This window comes from Myxocyprinus asiaticus, chromosome 40, assembly GCF_019703515.2.
Source record: "Myxocyprinus asiaticus isolate MX2 ecotype Aquarium Trade chromosome 40, UBuf_Myxa_2, whole genome shotgun sequence".
Lineage (NCBI taxonomy): Eukaryota > Metazoa > Chordata > Actinopteri > Cypriniformes > Catostomidae > Myxocyprinus > Myxocyprinus asiaticus.
Window position 1 is genome coordinate 27273771 of NC_059383.1, and position 19333 is coordinate 27293103.

Here is a 19333-nt window from a genome sequence, read left to right on the forward strand (position 1 = left end):
ATATTTAGTTTATACGTAGGGTTATGTTCTACCTAAATGTAATGGTGCAATGCTCAAATATTTAGTAGTGTGTAAATTGTGATTTAGTGCCCGTTTACGCCACAACTAGGCTAAGTTGTAACGTACGTATAGCTGGTGCAACCGGCCCCAGGTCACTCGGCATGTGCAGTTTACAAGCGTCACTTCAAACAAACAGCGTCTGAGATCAGAAGAAAGAATCAAAGGTTTGTCTACATTTTTCTCATATACAACCAAGGATAATGTCCTGTCACATTTTAAAAGGCGAAAAAAGCCAATTTTATGTGTAAGTCCTGGTGAAAATACGTTTGTGTGACATGTCAGTAGCTTTCTTGCTAATAGGATTCCAACACCTGGCTCACTGTTTCTTTGTTCCAGGTCAGCGTTAGAATCTGCTACTTCAATCTTAACTAAGTTTCTAGACTGAAATTCCTATAATAGACTATAAAAGGCAATAGGAAATATCTGTTTGTGTAGTTAAAGCATGAGTACAGTTCTTAATGTTGTAGTATCCTACAGGGCTGGGCGGAATTGCAATATTAGTCGTGGCGACGGAATAAAATGTCAATCGGTAGAAATGTTTCTATATCATGATATGCAAATATCTGTGCATGCAGTGCTCCACTTAGCTGAAGGTGAGACTGATAGTGAGACATATGAACAAACAAACACGGAGATAGATGAACAAACAGAATACAGGATGACTCTCGCGGGGGCTGAGCCAGCGGAAATGCTCCCATGTCCACATCCAGATTGCTCGCTTGTCGACCCGGCCGGCTGAGCATCAGCCCAGGACGGACCAGGTTGGGAAGCAGCCGTGGTGGCTCCTTGCTTCATGAAGAAGGAAGTGAGCCACGTCCGCAACGTTCTCATGGGCATGTTCTCGCAAGGAGAACATGACCCTTCCATGAAAGCTGCCTCGGCGTGCTGGCGCCCCAAGTACTTGAGACAGATTTCATGGCTGTCCGTAGGGGAGAGATAACGGCCACATCCAGTAGCGCAAACGCAGAAGGACATCTTTAAAAAGATGCCAAGCGTTTGCACGAGCTCTTTTAGAAGGAAATATACTCTTTTGAATATATTCTTTTTGCACCCGTAGACTCAGCCACCGAAGCGCCCAGGGGAAGCACAACACTCGACCATGCGACGGTGACCACTGATATGCGCCGTAAAATCCAACAGCGTAAGCGAAATGTGAGAGGATGAACACAAGCATGCATTCGGCTCCGAAGAAAAAATCTGAATGAGTGGTGCACACCATCTCCTTTTATCTTGTCCGGGGCGGAGAGTGGCATGCAAATTCCACTCGCCAAATCTCATTGGCCTTTTCTATTTTAAGCAAAGGTGATTGGGGCTCTCAAGATCTAACCCCTAGTGTCACTACATCGACACAACGTCGAGTGAGTGACAGACAGGGAAACCTTTATATTAAGGTTTGTACAAGATCTGCTGTTGTAAAAAAATAAAAAAAATAATAATATATAAAAAAACAAATTAATGTTATTTAAATGTATTTAATGAAAACTATTTTTCCAATAACACTATAAAAATGAATTTCAAAAGCATTCTATAATGCTTTTGTGTTGTTATGGGTGACTGGCTCAGTGTTATTCATTAGAAATACAAATGTTATATTAACCTTGTAAACAATGTGCATTACATTTATTTACTCAGGAGATATGTGGCTGTGAGTTACAGGAGGACCAAAGATTGGAGAAATTTTGGTCTCTGCATCACAAAAAGATGGACACAACTGCAGGGCTTTTGTGCAACTGGCAAGACATAACAAGACTTCTTGGCAACAATCTTGTTTCATTTGATTATATTTTATACAAGGATTATCTTGTTTTTTTATGTATTTATTATTTTAATCTGTCCAGATTGCTCTTGCCCTGACTACAGATACCAGTCCCAGACAACTGACACAACACCATGCAGCAGCAATAAGGAAGGGTAACCTCAAGTAAAGTGCCAACTGTGATGTTCTGTTCTATTGTTTGTGTGTGTACCTAAAATGCGTAGGGAAAAAATGCTGGAACATTGCTAATGTTCTAGTTTAAGGACATTGTTTCAATCCAAACAGAAAAAAATTAAACATTTCATTTTGTTTGACCTGACAAAGTCTAATTCAGGGTCAAAACATTATCTTTAAACTGAAAGGTTATCAGTGTGCAGTGTGCATTTTTCTCCAATTTTTCTATGGATATTAAGCAGCAGATGTGTGCCTGTATTTATTATCTATGTGTTTCACATGTTGTATGTGTGAATATAAATCCTCTTCAGCCACTTACCTCTTATTGACCTGCTTTTTTAAAACCTTACTAAATTCAAATGCCTTGGTAAAACACTGAATGAAAAATGTACAAATTTAATGGGATAGTATAATATATAGGGTTCTCTGATGTGAAGTCATACTTAAGTAATATTTCTATGTATTCAAATGAAAGTGCAATAAACATTTACCTAAATAATTAACATTGTCTTCTTTTGGCTGCACTTGTAATTGTTCACGCAAATATAAACACTATCTTCATTTACTTGTGTCCCAAGAAATGTAATGTTAGGCGGTATGTATAGAAACTGACAGCCTCAGTCTGCATTCACTTTCATTACATGGGAATAAAAGCAATGCCAACATTTACAGTTTGTGTTCTACAGGGCAAAAAATAGATCATATGGGTTTGAAACAACATTAGGCAATTTATGACAATTTTCATTTTTGGGTGAACAATTATAAGTGCAGCCAAAAGAAGACAATATTAATTATTTAGGTAAATGTTTATTTATATGCACTTTCATTTGAATACATAGAAATATTGCTTAAGTCTGACTTCCCAACAGAGAACAATAAAGGAGCATATTATACATTTTAAAATGTATCCTGTATTAGAGCTGGAACCACTGAGTTTGGGAGTTTGGGTTAGTGCTTGAAGTTGACGGGCAAGGCACGGGGAAAAATCTGAAAAGCAATGAGTCAGTGATCATTGTCTGAATCTGAAACAGTATTTCATAGAATTCATATTTTTTGCCTTATTGGGGTAAAAAAAATAATTATATACATTTACATATCGTAGAAACCAACTCTTACAACAGCAGATCTTGTATAAACCTTAATATAAAGGTATTTATGGTATGTCTGTTATCATGATTCCTGTTTTGTAAAGGCACTTCTAGCTGTGCTGCTGTTCTTCTGCATTAATGCATTTTATTTCTCTCAATAAAAAATTCTAAACAATGCAGTAAGGTTTGGATGATCTAATTGTGTTATATGAGCCCAAGAAGTAACAGCTTCTGACTGTGAGACCAAATGCAACAGTGCCAGGTGATTGGATAAGGGTGGGTGATATGACCAAAATTTGTAACGGTAACAGTAACTATCACAATATAATATTTTTTTCCCCTGGAAAAAAAAAAAAAAAAAAAGGTTAAATAACCATGTGATGGGGTGGGTGATATAAGCAATAAAGTATATGGTAATAGTATTAACATTTTTGGTCAATAATATAAATGGTATGGAATACAGCCACAGATTTTGATGGAAGTGATTCAAAAACATTAAACAATTATAAGTTCCTTTTTTATTTAAACTGATGCCCAATGTAGCCTAATGGAAGACCTGTCAAGCCCATTACAATGAAAAACTTTAACAATAAATAAATATTAAAAATAATATTTTATCTGTTTTATCTACTCTGCATCACTTTTCAATACAAGCACAAATACACTTTTCTATTTGAATATAAGCATTTGCTTACTGGAAACCATTTTGGTAACTATATAGTCTACTTGACATAAATGCACTGTTGACAAAGGTGTTATTTATTAATTCCTGATGTAATTGCGATCGCTTCTCTCAGTTCTTGCGGGAGAACAGTTGGTAGGAAAGCTTGAAGGAGTCAATGGTAATTCATTAAAAGCAGCTGAGGCACTCTCTTTTCCCCCACTCACGTCATAAACAGGACTCTCATCCAATAACGTGAGACCGCACCTTTTAATGCAAAAATATATATTCCTCCTCCTGCGTTTGACTTATTTCGGAGTTGTTCTGCATTCTGTTTGTTCATCTATCTCCGTGTCTGTTTGTTCGTCTCTCTCACTATCAGTCTCACCTTCAGCTAAGTGGAGCATTGCATGCACAGATATTTGCATACCACGATATAGACAATATAGAAACATTTCTACCAATTGACACTTTATTCCGTCGCCACGATATATATCACCATTCCGCCCAGCCCTGTTGGATACTACAACATTAAAAACTGTACTCATGCTTTGACTACACAAACATCCTGGTTACTTTAGTAACCTCCGTTCCCTGATGGAGGGAACGAGACATTGTGTCGATGTAGTGACACTAGGGGTCACTCTTGGGAGCCCTAAACACCTCTGCTTTCGAGTGGAAATACATCACATGGTTTTACCGAGTCTTGTCGGAAGTATGTCATGTGGAGAAGTCCCATGGTAGGTCCTGCCCAATGGGGGAGGAGTTCTACAAACACTGAGACCGGGGGCAGAGGAACCTCTGCCCAAGGAAGACGCAGTTTACCGACAGGGAAATGATTTAGCGGAAGACATATCACATGGGGTCACCTATGGGGAACCAGTGCATGTGGAGCACCTACCCCAATACAGGGCTTAGTTAGCACATGTAATGGGCCGGCAGTGAGTTTCTCCGCAAACTCGTCTGCCACAGGGCTAAGGAGGAAAGTCATCCAGGGATCACAACTTGTGAACACGACTGGGAGTCAAAACTGCACGTCTTCACCTCATGGGAGGGGAAAGGCGCTATGCGCAAGCGGTACACCTGGCCAGCTGTTCCGGAACTTACCTGCTCGTACCTGACAACACACAGGACAAAACCAGCTCAACCCGGAGATTATAGGACCTCGCAAAGGTGTTGGGTGTTGCCCAGCTCGCTGCTCTGCAGATGTCTGCCAAAGAGGCGCCACTGGTCAGGGCCCAGGAGGCCGCTACACTCCTAGTAGAGTGGGCTCGTAACCCCACGGAGGCAGCACGTCCTGAGCGTGATATGCCATCATGATGGCATCAACGACCCAGTGGGCGATCCTCTGTTTGGAGACAGCGCTTCCTTTCTGCTGTCAACCAAAGCAGACAAAGAGCTGCTCGGAGCTTCTAAAGCCCTGCGTGCGATTGAAATAGATGCGTAAAGCATGCACCGGACACAGCAATGCCAAAGCTGGGTCTGCCTCCTCATGGGGCAGCGCTTGCAGGTTCACCACCTGATCCCTAAAAGGGGTCGTGGGAACCTTGGGCACATAGCCCGGTCAGGGTCTCAGGATCATGTGAGTGTTGGGCCTCATGTATTTAGATAGAAGACAAAGGCAGGCCTAACAGTCATAAAAACATTCCTCAAGCCCCCTCCTTCTAAGTCGTAAATTTTACTGATAAAAATCACACCAAAATCAAACAAAGGGAGTCCAAAACAGACTACAAATCCATGAAGCCTTGCTCACTAAAGGATCGAGCGCTCAACTCCTATTGGATGAGGCACACAACAGAACGTCCCTCAAACATGACATCATCAGGACTTCAAATAATTCTGAAATGCTTCCAAAGTTGCTTCTAGCGACTTCGTTCACCGAATATGGACGTAGCTTTTTGCTGCTCTCAGGTGCAACCTCGTGGCTTAAGGTAGTAATGTCCGACTTTGTGTTCAACCGAACACTCTAACGGATCCGAAGGAGACTGCCGAGCAATTCGCATCTTCATCCGTTTGCCTACAGAAGTGAAGAGATTAAAAGATTTCTCTTCCATCTTCAATCAAGTTGACATTTCTGAGTTCTCTGCCAGCCCGCCGAGAATCAACAGCCGTACCACCCGCCGAGAATCAACAGCCGTACCGCCCGTAAAACCGCGTCTCTGAGTGATGAACACGGCTGCTTTATCTCCAGCTATCGCGAAATCAGCTTTCGGGCTGTCACTTAATAATCTCTCTCTCTCTCTCACTAACCACACTGACACACACACACACACACACACACACTGTCACACACACACCTTATGTGTTATAGGATTATTTTATTTCCATATCTAATCATATCACTGTTTAGTTTGTAGTTGTTAGTCGGAAGTTTATTGACTGCATTGTATTAATTATTAATTGATATTACTGTATAAATAAACTTTTGTTTATATTACAAAGAGAAGTGTTTTGGTTTGTTTTGCATACGCCTGTGTCATGCTGACGGGATGTCAGTGCTCGGATTCAAGCCTTCATTCATTGTTTTTTTTCCCGAAAATCGATATTCTTCGGATGCCGATTTTCCTAAGAAAACAATCTAATATTGAGACTGTTTTAATATTCGGTTATTAGTCCCTGATTTAAGGGTGGTGCCCCGTCAATGTTAATCCTTATTAATATTCTATTGATTTTTGATAATTGATAATTATCTTTGATAATTATTAATTATTGCTAATAACCAAACTTGCTCCTAAACGTAGCACACTACATTTACTGGAGTCCCATATGAGGTTTTAATGAGTTAGATCCAATTAATTAATTTAAATATTGATTAATAACTACAGAAATAATTATTAATTATTTCTGATAGTAACACTGATCTAAAGAACCAGTAAAGCCCTACATGAGAGTAACCCTGACTGAACTCCAGGCACGATTCGCTGACAGAGAACGCCTGCAGGTCCCCTACCCTCTTGATGAAAGTGAGCGCAGTCAGGAGGGCAGTCTTCAAAGAGAGTGCCTTAAGCTCAACTGACTCCAGGGGCTCAAAGGGAGCTCCCCGTAGACCCCGAAGGACTACAGAGAGGTCCCACGAGGGCATAAGCTGCGGTCTGGAGGGATTCAACCTCCTAGCGCCTCTCAGGAACCTGATGATCAAGTCGTGCTTCCCCAAATACTTACCATCCACTGCATCATGATGTGCCGAAATGGTGGCTACATACACCTTCAAGGTGGAGGGGGACAGCCACCCCTCCTGCCTCTCCTGCAGGAAGGAAAGCACCGATCTGACTGCGCATCTCTGGGGGGCTTCACGTCGGAAATAACACCACTTAGCAAACAGACGCCACTTCAAGGCATACAGGCGCCTCATAGAGGGAGCCCTAGCCTGAGTTGAGGTAAGACCAAGACGTGAAAGTACGCATCCTTCAGGTCTACCGCTGTGAACCAATCTTGATGCCGGACGCTCGCTAAAATGCGTTTTTGCGTCAGCATCTTGAACAGGAGTCTGTGCAAGGCCTGGTTCAATACTTGCAGGTCCAAGATTGGCCGCAAATCTCTTGGTGGCTGGCCATGAGATGGGTGGTGTCTGCTTCCTGCGATGGGCTCCACGCCGGGGCCGGGCAGTGGGGGTGGGCTGCATCGGAGCTGGTGCTGTTGCTGCAGGAGGATGCCCTTGGCGATGAGCAGACAGGGTGCGGGGTCTTGAGCCGCGCCAGGGCAGTATGTGTTGAATAGCCTCAGTCTGCTGCTTCATCGCCGAGAACTGCTGGGCAAAGTCCTCGACTGTGTCACCGAACAGGCCAACCTGGGAGATGGGGGCGTCAAGGAACTGTGCCTTGTCAGCCTCTCTCATGTCGACCAGGTTGAACCAAAGGTGGTGTTCCTGGACCTCCAGGGTGGACATCACCTGCCCGAGAGACTGCGCCGTGACCTTTGTCACCCCGGAGAGCAAGGTCGGTTGCTGAGCGCAGTTCCTGCATCAATCCTGGGTCAGAACTACCCTCGTGCAGCTCTTTTAGCACCTTGGCTTGGTGTAGGGCGGAGCCATGGTGTGCAGGGCTGAGGTGGCTTGTCCAGCAGCACCGCAGGCCTTAGCCGTCAGAGACGACATAAACCTACAGGCCCTGGACGGGAGCTTCAGGCGCCCACGCCAGGTGGTGTTGCTCTGTGGGCACAAGTGCACCGTGAGCGCCTTATCCACCTGGGGGATCACCGAATACCCCTTGGCTGCCTGAGACTGGGCGACCATACCCAAAGGAGGAAGCCCAGCCGAAGTCTCCACGTCAGAGTGGATGAGCCCGCTCTCCGATGCTGCGCTCGATAACTCATTGTCTTCCCCGGCCCCGAATAAGAGGTCGAACTCAACCTGAGATGAGCCGGCGGTCTCATCCGAGAGCCCGACCGGGGCAAGCGAGCGTGCTGAGGAATGGGAGGTCTGTGAGGGGTTACCCGGTGGAGGTTGTCCCATTGGAGTCCCCAAATCACCCCCAGTGCTAACCGACGCGGCCTCATACCCGTAAGTAGAAGGACTGAGGCAGGGAGCTACTGGGGTGGCTTGCTTTCTTACGAAGGCAAGTCGCGACCGCAACATTGCCATGGTCATGTTCTCACAATGAGGAAAGACCCACCCACGAACTAAGTCTCCGCGTGGGCAGCACCCAGACACATAAGACAGCGATCGTGGCCGTCAGAAGCGGAGAGATAATGACCGCAACCAGGAATAACACACAAACGGAAAGGCATCTTTAAAAAGACGTTCCGTGTGTGCCACTCTTTTAGAATTGAAAATATACTCTTTTTATTTTTTTAGGATATACTCTTTTTGTTTGTTCTGCCGAAGCACCCAGGGACGTTCTCTGCACTCCACGGGTGCAGAGGGGGAGAAGCCGCTGAAATGCGCCATAAAATCCAGCAGTTTGAGGTGAATTGAATTCAGTGCACTGAATGCAATCGCTCGGCTCCGAAGAGAAAATCTGAATGAGTGGTTGCATACCAGCTCCTTTTATACCCGTATGTCCGGGGGAGTGGCATGCAAATTCCACTTGCCAATTCCCATTGGCCTTTTTTCAAAAAGCAGAGGTGTTTAGGGCTCCCAAGAGTGACCCCTAGTGTCACTACATCGACACAACGTAGAGTGAGTGACAGATAGGGAACAGATATTTACCATTGTGTGGACAGGAATTTCAGTCTAGAAACAGTTAAGATTTAAGTAGCAGACTCTAACACTGACCTGGAACAAAGACATGGTGAGCAAGGTGTTGGACTTCTATTAGATAGAAAGCTACTGGCATGTCACACAAACATATTGTCACCAGGACTTGCACTCTAAAATTGGCTTTTTTAGCCTTTTACAATGTTATAGGACATTATCTTTGTTTGTATATGAGAAAAATTTAGACAAACCGTTGATTCTTTCTGCTGATCTCAGATGCTGTTTGTTTGAAGTGGTGCTTGTAAACTGTGCATGCAGAGTGACCTTATGAATAAACCACGCCCCGCTGGATGGTACATATGTAAAATGAGACCGCCATCTAGTGGTAACTGCTTTATTACACAAAATTACATGTGGATTGTGCAAGGCAAAACCAGCGGAAAGGAAGTCTCAAAATTCAAATGAATGAAACAGAAAACACACAGAAAGACTTCAGTGAATGCACGTGTGTCACTTCATCCACAAATGCACATTTGATACTTCACAAGACCATTTTGTGTTGGTACATCTTCATTTGGTTGCATACAGAAACTGTGATTTATTTGTACATTCATTTAATAATAAATTACACAGACACAAGTAAAAATAAATTTGTTTAAGTCTAATAACACACATTTGTGAAGTTTTCCCAAATTGACTTGTAGATGTAACCACACTTATAGATGAATTTAGGACTTATTCATTGGTAGTTTGTGTGTGGGTCTGCCATGGTAAAAACAGTGAAACAAAAGTCTCAAAATTCAAAGAAATAAAACAAAATAGACACAGAATCATGTTAATGAATGCATGTGTATCACTTGATCCACAAATGCTCGTTCAATGCTTCACAAGGCCATTTTGTGTTTAATTTGGAACGTCTTCCTTTGGTTAGATGCAAACTGTGTTACATTTATTCAAAAGGGAACATTTGTATTCACAAACATGTCTCTGTTTGTACAAATAGGTGCACATTCATTTCATCCGGAATTTCACAGACAGAAGCTGAAAGGCATTTGTGTGTGGATAGTAAGATGCATGTATGACATTTATCGAACTGATGGATAAGTGTTTACGCATTTGTGAATAATTGTAATACTGTATCCATCCCATATGATTCAACTAAGTACTGAGTTAAAGGTCTAAATACTTATGTCAATGTGATATTTCAGGTTTTTTTTATTTGCAAAGTTATGAAAAATGTGTTTTTTGCTTTTTCATTATGAGGTATGGAGTGTAGATTGATGTGAAAAAATAAATAATTTTAAGCATTTTAGAATAAGGCTGCAACATAAAATGTGACAAAAATAAGTGGTCTGAATACTTTCTGAATGCACTGTATATATACATACATCCTGAATATTTACTTATAATAAACCCTTAATATATTAATATAATGTAGTGCTGGTAGGTCACAGCCTGGAGAATTCCCCTTCCTGAGTTTGGCGATGGGGGGATGTGGCGAGTAGGGTGGGGCCGTGTGGTGTCTGGGCAGAGCGAGGCCGGGAAGATAAGTGGTGAATGAGTTCCACCTGTGTGCCACACTGGTCTCGCATTCCAGTGAGGGGCTGCGGGAGAATTTAAGGAGAGGAGACAGCAGCAGACGGGGAGAGAGAGACACATGAAGCTGTCTGTCTGTCTGTGTGTGTGTGTGTGTCGATGAGTTTAAACACGACTGCTGAAAAGCAGTGCATTTTGTATGTGATACTGAAAAGTGAAGTAGTCTTGTTGTACACTGAAAAGTGTCAATAACAATGTCTACGTGTTTGTCAAGCCGGTCCCGGCTTCCTTCTTGCCCATCTTGAGAACCCGTTACAAATGTGTATTTAATTTCTATTTCATGTTTATTGCTAGAAAAGTACAATTTCAGAAATCAGAAACTGATTTAGACATGTCCTAGCTAATATTTAGTTGACCTCCTGAGGTTGGCGGTCAACATTTTCTGAAGGTTAAGCATCTCATTTCACTAACTGTTGAATACTTCATTTTTTAAAGAGTTTCAGGCCCTATTTTTCACCATATTCATGGAAAGAACCTGCTCTCTACTTTTTGTGTTTAGACAAAGCTTTACTTTATCTCTCTTTCTTGCTCTTTTGCTAGGGTGGAGGCAGGCTTCCAGAAGGTTCTCCAGGTAGATTTGGAGGTGAACGGGCTGTTGGACCCTCTGGGCAGTCGCTCAGTGACTTGGCAGATCGAGTACCCCATCTCCCGAACCCTCTCAGAGGAGATCCAGACCCTCTTCCGCCTGGCACCACATGACCTCGGGGGTATTGTGCCATTGGCTATGGTGAGATAGTCCTGATAAACTTATAAACACCCTGTCTCAACAAAGAAAGTGTGAAAGGGATTATTCAGCTCATAAATTACCTACTCCCTCCAAACATACTGTGCCTTATAAACACTAAAATACTCATATCTCACAAAGAGTGACACTTTAACTTTTGTGTGTCTCTTATTCTCTCAACAAGTCCATAGCTTTGTTGTGCTTTCGTTTGGTCTCCCAAGTGTGTGCTCTTATAGAAAAGGCAAATTCTGTGACCACAAATTCTCAAAACCACAAATTTGTATCTGCTCTCATAATGTTCATGCTGTCTGCAAATTAAATGCATTAATCTGTGGTATAACATAGTGTAGCTTTTGCTATTATGCAAAGTGTCAAATGTATCATAGTGAAAATAAGTAAATGTTGAGGTCTTCTAAAGCAACAGAATGGCTAGCACTATACTTGTGTACTTTAATTAGCTCTAATTTGGTTAATTGAGCATACTATTTGCTTTATAAGAGAGAAGACGTTTGGGTTAAAGCCAAAAGTAATCCTTTTAAAATGAGAGGAAACCGGGAGTGACCTCATACATATTAGACAAAATACAAGACAATAATGGTTATTCCAAGTCAATATGGTTTTGAAATGCTGATTGGGCTGTTTTGTCCTGTGAGTTACATTGCCTTAACATTAAATAAGAGAAAAAATTGTTTTTATCTTTTATATTCAGTGGGAAGTATCTTTTACACTGTCTTGTAAAGTGCTGTGTCATGCATATATAAATGATTGTCATTATTTTTAGTGCAAAAACACGACTCCTTTTATGTAAATAAGGCTTATTGTAATTAGCAATAATGATAAACTCATGATATGGCTGATACGAGTTCAATAGAAGACTTTATTATTTTTATACTGTATTGTCCATGGGCGCCTGGAGGATTTCATCTGAAGGTACACACATGAATCTGCCCAATACAACCTTATATCTAGGGGGGTCCGGGGGCATGATCCCCTGGGAGATTTATTTTTTGCAAAAACAACACCAGAGCATTCAGTTCTGGTGACTTTGAGAGAAGCATTTTTTTCTCGAGTATGAGTAGTGTTCATGTAACTATTGGCTAAAAGCATTTCTTCCAGTAACCGATCAGAACAAACATGTCTCGATCCAAAAAAAAGCAAAATGCACAACAACGAAACAACGATTTAATTTCACATGGTGTCTAAAAATGAAGAGCTCCCATGAGAGATGCTAAAAACACAGTGAAATATGACGCAGTTGTCAAAAGACATCTATTTAGCGAATGTTTACATGGAAAACGATTGAAAAACACGTGACACAGCACTAGCTGAAGTTTCTCAAAGTTACCTTTCAAAAAGACAGCCTTTTCTTTCAGTTGATTGTACGTAAATTTCCACTGTATTCAGCGCTGTTTGTTCTCTGTATTCGTAAATATTCCGATACTGTTTTACTGTGTGAGAAACCACTCCAAATGATTCCGTGAGAGAGCGCTCTGAACTAATTGTACTGAATCACGAATCAGTTCAGACTATTTTGCAAGCCTGTTTGGCCAATTCACTGAAAAGAACCGACTCAAAATAATTATTCATTTGCAAATTGGGCATCGCTAGTTCTTTTAAACAGCCAACAGAAATATGGGACACATTTCATGATTGGTGAAATATTCTGAGAGCAAATGTTTCTCAGGTCAGTCGTAGCGTTCAAGATATGCACAGTGCATACGGCCATACAGCTGCAGGCGCCACTGATATTCTCCAGCCTCAGTTACTACAATAGCATGTTTATGCACTGCACACAACAACACCGTAAATGAAAAATATAAAACACGGTTTCAATAATGATGGGTATAAAATAAACTTTATTAAACATAAAAATAATATGCTTAAATATGCAAAATAACAATTACATGAAGTCAATTTCAGAAGTCATAAATATTAAACATGTCACAGTAACTTCACCGTACAACATAGATACATAGCGATCGGTTAACACCCAAGTAAGGTTTGTTTCATAAAAGCATGACAAGCAATATAAGCTTCAACAACCCTACCAGAAAACATTTCCAAGCATTATAGAAGGCAAACAACTTTGCCAAACAGATAAACATCCGTCAAGACTGCAACGATGCTGTCCTGAACTGTGTGAGTGTTACTGAACTGAGTTGAACAGCTTAGTTAGTTTCTCCAGCTGGAACATGAGACAGCTGGCACTTCTTTCCTGTGTGTGCAGACATGACGTAATGACGCAAGGATGAACATCATAAGCCAGCGATTTCGCGCCAAATCGAACCCGACAGCTCAAAATACAAATCATTTTATAGGCTTACCATAGTGAATCGGGGTAAGGTAAGGACATTGTTTTGAACACTAATTGTTTATGTGCTCAGACAATAATGACAATTTGTAAAAAAATTTACCAAAAAATCTTACATATTGCAGCTTTAAATTTAAAATTTTAATACAATTCAAACATTAATAGTAGATAAAAGACTTGAATAATCATATTAAGATGTACTGGTGGTGGCTGAAAAAAGTGCTTTGAGTGTAGTATCAGAAAAGCAATTTAAATGTAAAATTCATTCAAATATGTAAATAAGAGTGTTGTTTATCATCAATGCAAGCAATATTTCCATTTCAAATGTTTAAACGTATATGTAGGAATTTCGGTTAATGTAGATGTACACAGTACGGATTAAAGTGCCACGTATCACAGCATTATGTAGGGAAATTTATAATGGAATTGGCCGCCTTCGACAACCATTATAAGAAAGATAAATAAAATTCTCCAACATTAAAATCGTAATACAAAGTCTCGTTGTATCCACTAACAATTTCAATTGTAAGGAATTAGCTTTAATAATGGAATTATGATTAATTCACTAATTGGAGTAATATTATTCTCATGGCTTATTGAAAATAATATCACACATATCTTAGGTATAGCTTTTAGGGCCGGATCTTTGAAAAAACCAAGTGACGAGATTATTTATCAAAATATACCACAGTCAAATTATCTTTGAATACAAACAAGATTGTATTGCTAATCTAAACATGAAAACTAATCTAACACATACAAACATGAACCAGGTTGGTGAGTAAAGTGTCAGAATGTGAAAGAAATGATCAATACAGAGAAAATGAACTTTACGGAGCCTGTAGACAATGCCTTGAGAACCATTAACATTTAATTCAGTCTAACTCGATTTGCAATCGGGTAACCTGAATTATATTGGAGAGACACCAGCACTTTCATCAAAGTCTGGAGATTTACTTGCGTTTCCTCGTGTTGCTTGGTTCTTGGGCTCTTTGTAGAAAGTTCTGGTGGTTCCGTCGATGTTTTGGACTCTGTTAAGATCGTGGATAGTTGTTGTCTGTTGCGTCGATGGATGATGAGGTGTGTGTGTGTGTGTGTGTGTCGTAGTGCAGAGGAGAGAAGGGCTTCCTCGGACCTTGGCGTCCGAGCCTTTGTGGACTTCTACATGGTATGGAACTTGAGAGATGCCGGGGCGAGGCTGTGAACCACAAGGGCAAAAGCGCGGAGCTGAAGAGGAAGTGGAGCACAGAGAAGCCGAGGAAGAGAACTCGAACTCCACTCAGAACTCAACTGGGTGTTGTTCAAGCTGGCCTTTTTAACCCATTCGGTTTGTTTACACCCCAAAGAGGCTCTAAGCCAATCAGAGGTGGCTTTTCAGAGTCACGTGGTAAACTTGTCTGTTCTTTTCAGAGTTGATTTACAATCCTATGTGTAAAGGATTCTTAAATTCCCACTCGAAATAGTACATGTTTTAACCATACATTTTATATCTTGGATACAACTGAATATATCAAAAATTAATTAACATAAACATTCCTGAAATGCAGAAACAATTTCAATGATAGTAAACTTAAGGTGTTTTATCCTGAATAGTTACTATTCTTAGTAAAAATGAAATGAATAACACAAGATTAAAGATTATAATCATTGATTTGTCAGTTATAAGTGGTTACAAATCACTACACATATTTTAAAAGGTACATCAGGCTATAATCATTAATTTGTCAGTTATAAAAGTGATCACAGGTCATAAAGTCATTTTCAGAGTTATCTAGCAAGGCTAGGTATTGTGTACATTTTGGGTCACATTCTGTATATTTTATAGGGTGAACTCAGCAAAGTACTGTGACTTTGTGTGAAATGTTCCTGGATTAAGATGAGATGTCCTAGTATTAGAATCATGCAAACATGAGGGTCTTTACAAGGAAAACTGCTTTACCTCTGTGTCTTTTATTGCCCATAACCTCTGTCCTTAAGTGGTCTTTTTGCAGAGGTGGTTAGCTGGTCATGTCATGGACGACCATTAGATGTGGGGGTATTTCCTGATTTACAACATGTGTGAGGAAAGGACCTTGGTGGTCCACAGAGCTCTCATTGTTTCCAAGAGGTTGACACTCAACAAATGTCGTGGCCGTAGACTTAATGGCTCCAAGCTGAATTTTCTCATATGCCATCTTTGTGTAAATCTGATGCTTTCTTTTTTATTAAGTTCCTTCAGCATGGAAATTCATGTTTTCTTCTGCTCATGATATACTACATATATCATAATATAAACAAGAAAATAGCATGTTATGACTCCAGCTCCAGTCATGATCACACACAGTCGATGTCCAGGTAAACACAAATTGGGAGATTTATCTGCCAGATGAGCAGTGCCAGAAGACGAATGACGTAATATATTCTTCCGCAAAGTGTTTGCAGTTTTAAGCTTCAACCACAGATGTCGCTTAAGAGCAAAAAGTTACTTAATGTGGCTTTAAGAAAAGTGTTATAAATAGCCATATATCCAGAAAAATACCCACTTAAGTATGCCAGATTGTGGTTTTGGCAAGAATTGCATGGAGAGAATGCAATTGCATTCAGCACAGATTTTTTGGGGTGTGTTTGCACTGTTTAATGATTTGCATAATCCCTTTAGTGAATCGGGTGCTAAAACAATGCAGACAGCATGTGCAAATAAACAGCGCTATCAGCGGGTGCCATCTATTCCCTCCTTTGATTATTTTGTGGCCTGTCTTAATTGCTTCTTCTGTGCAGCACTGGCATTGCTGCTTGGTCACACAGGTTCTCTCTTTTTCTCTTTCTCTGTCTCTCTCTCTTTCTCTCTCTCTCTCTCTCTCTCTCTCTCTCTCACACACACACACACACACACACACACACCCTATGGCAGCCTTTCCCCTGGTTCATAACAATGACATCCCACCACACCTTGTTAAACTTAATCAAGACTTTAAGTCACCAGCAGAGTCAGCGGGCAGCTTTAATCACCCTGAGCATGGTGATCCGCTCCCTCTCTCTCTACCTGTCTAATATAGAGTAATCAAAGAGCTGTGCAGAGCAGTATGACAGGAACAATGGCATACAATAACAAAGGCAAGAGATTCCAATCTATCCCATCAGTGGTGCATGCTCCATTAGAATCGGCTTCTTCCCCTCTTGCGGATGCTGCGTAATTCCGGCCTGCCAGCTGTCTCTTCGGCCTCATTAGAGAGGACAGTCACTGGGCCTGCGAGGAAAGGCTGATGTGTGCTGTCTCAGCCCATTAAGGTAAACACAGCCCCGCATACAGTAGTGATGAGGGTAGAGAATGATGTAATAACACTGTGAAAATGAACCCGACCGGCCTCACTGCCTTAGCCACCCTCGGCTCAAACGCCCTTGCCCCCACCCTTTCTCACTGGTGCATTTCACACAAAAACTCATGGCCACAGACAGTGAGATAGCAGCCACCAATCACTTGTGTTGTCTGGCCTTGTGACGGAGAGCATTTGTCTTGAGTATTCTTGGAATAACGGGAGAGCAGATTGTTGTGTTATGCAGCAGGAGGGGATCAATGTAATCACATCACTTTCAACTTTCTGAATGGGGAGATGTCCTAATAGGATTTGGCAGTGCATGATACCCTCAAAATGCAGGAAATCTGTTTTGGCTCATTGGGATGCATCAGCATGCTCTCTCTCTCTCTCTCTCTCGCTATCTCTCTCTCTCTCTCTCTCTCTCTCTCTCTCGCTCTCTGTCTCTCTCTCTCTCTGTCTCTCTATAGGTTCTAATTGCTCAATGGTGGCCAACGAATTGGACTTCACAGGGGTATTTGGCCATCATAAAAGGATAGCTCACCCAAAAGTAAAAAATATTCTGTCCTCATTTACTCATCCTCATGTTGTTCCAAACTCATATAGCTTTATATCTTCAGTGGAACACACAAGGTGATGTTGGGCAGAATGACCTTTATTCACCATTTAATTTCATTGCATCTTTTTTCCATACAAAGAAAGTGAATGGTGACTGAGACTAACATACTGCCAAACATCTCCTTTTGTGTTCCATGGAAGAAATTAGCGTAAATAGGGCATATAAAGAGCGTATATGTTCAGTCCGAAGGGCAGTGCAATGGATTAGTGTGCGCACGCGCGTGCTTGCGTGCGTGTGTGTGAGTTAGTGTATGAGTTTGTATTTGAGGGATCGAAAGAGAGAAACTGAGAAAATTAGATGTCTCGCTTTTGGGATTACCTTTTTTTGTTACAGCTTTCGTCAGAAGTAACATTGCTTCAAAATCGCCAAGATGCGTGTCGCCATATTCCCGTTATAAACCTTAATAACTTTGTTTTCATCCCCACGGAGATGCAGGAATGTGCTGACACAACAACTTTGTTTTTCTCTCATGAGTATGTCTGGGCCTTAAGCGTGTGCGTTATGTGCAAAATGTGTGTCCACGAGTGTGGGAATGTGTGTGTGTATGAGGGGGGCACGAGGGTGTTTCCTACAGATATTTCAGATAATATAGAAACTGTTGTATTGATCAAGTGAATCTAGCTTTGATACAGCTCAAGCCTTCGTTGCTAATTCGAAAACGTCACGTTAGAACTAGCAATGGAGGATGCGCCGCTTTTTGGCATAGGAGTAAAAAGGTTGTGTGTGTGTGTGCGTGTGCATGCGTGCGTGCACGAGCGTATGTATGAGCGTATGTCCGCGTTCCCGGCGTCCCGTGGGGACTCTCCTCCGCCCCTGGCAGCGGCCCTACCACTCCAGGCGGTCGGGGAGTCGCTTCCCTCCTCCCCCCGCGGACGGTGGTCTTCTCTCGACCCCTCCGCGTTCCCAGGGGACGGCAGGGCACTCTTCCGCCCCCGGCAGCGGCTCCCTCACTCCAGGCGGTCGGGGAGTCCCGTCCCCACTCGCCTCGCGGACGGCGGCCGTTCCCCGCGTCCGGGTGGTCGGGCTACTCCGTCCCCCGTCGGACGGCAGCGGCGCTCCCCTGGGTGGACGGCATATATATATATATATATATATGCCTTTAAGTATGATCATGCATGTTGTATTTCTGTCTGATTGCATTGCAGGGCAATTCAAACACTGTGTAGGGACCCTCAGAATTGCATAGTAGCTACTGTCTCTTTCTCTTTTTGCCTTTCCTCTCACCTACTGTGACTCTTTACCTCACAACTTTTGAATTGTGTTTACTTAAGCATCTTGTAATTGCCGTTCAGCCCTCTTGAAGGCATATTTCAGTCCATGGTGAGCTTGTTTTCCTATTGGCTATTGAAAGCACTCTCATTCTTGTTTGCTACCCTGTCTTCTTGCAGCGCTCCGAGAGTTTGTTCAGAAAAGGAAAATCAAACAAATTGTCAAATTCAAACCCTCTTGTGATTTTTTTTTTTTTTTTCCTCTCTCTCTAATGTTTTTGAGGATTTGTTTTGTTTGGTTCTTCATAGCCTTTTGCCTTTAGTCTTAAGTTTCTGTGTGTGTCAGGCTTTACTTCTGAGCTCATGGGTTGTGTTGTTCTCAGAGCGAAAGTTGGCCTGTTGTTTGTCTTCCTTCAAATCTGTTTGAACAATGTCCTCTATAAACTGCTTAGAGGATAGGGTAATGCCTTCTCTCGTACAGGTCATAAATCAGGCAATCATTTTAAACTGCTCCGCAAATTTACATCAGAATCAGAATCAGCTTTATTGCCAAGTATGCTTACACATACAAAGAATTTGTCTTGGTGACAGGAGCTTCCAGTGTACAACAATACAAAAACAATACAAAAACAGCAGCAAGACATAATTAATAATAAAAAATAAAACTAATTATACACATACGTACAGACACACACATACATACATACAC

General features: G+C 41.7%; 1 protein-coding gene across 1 annotated transcript in view; it reads left to right on the top strand.

The window, feature by feature from the left end:
- Positions 1-19333, top strand: part of LOC127430926 (transmembrane protein 132C-like) — a 189391-nt gene that overhangs the window by 134720 nt on the left and 35338 nt on the right. The window contains exon 5 of the mRNA XM_051681066.1: positions 11010-11196. Coding sequence (XP_051537026.1) covers positions 11010-11196 — 187 coding nt within the window. The remainder of the gene's footprint in view (positions 1-11009; positions 11197-19333) is intronic.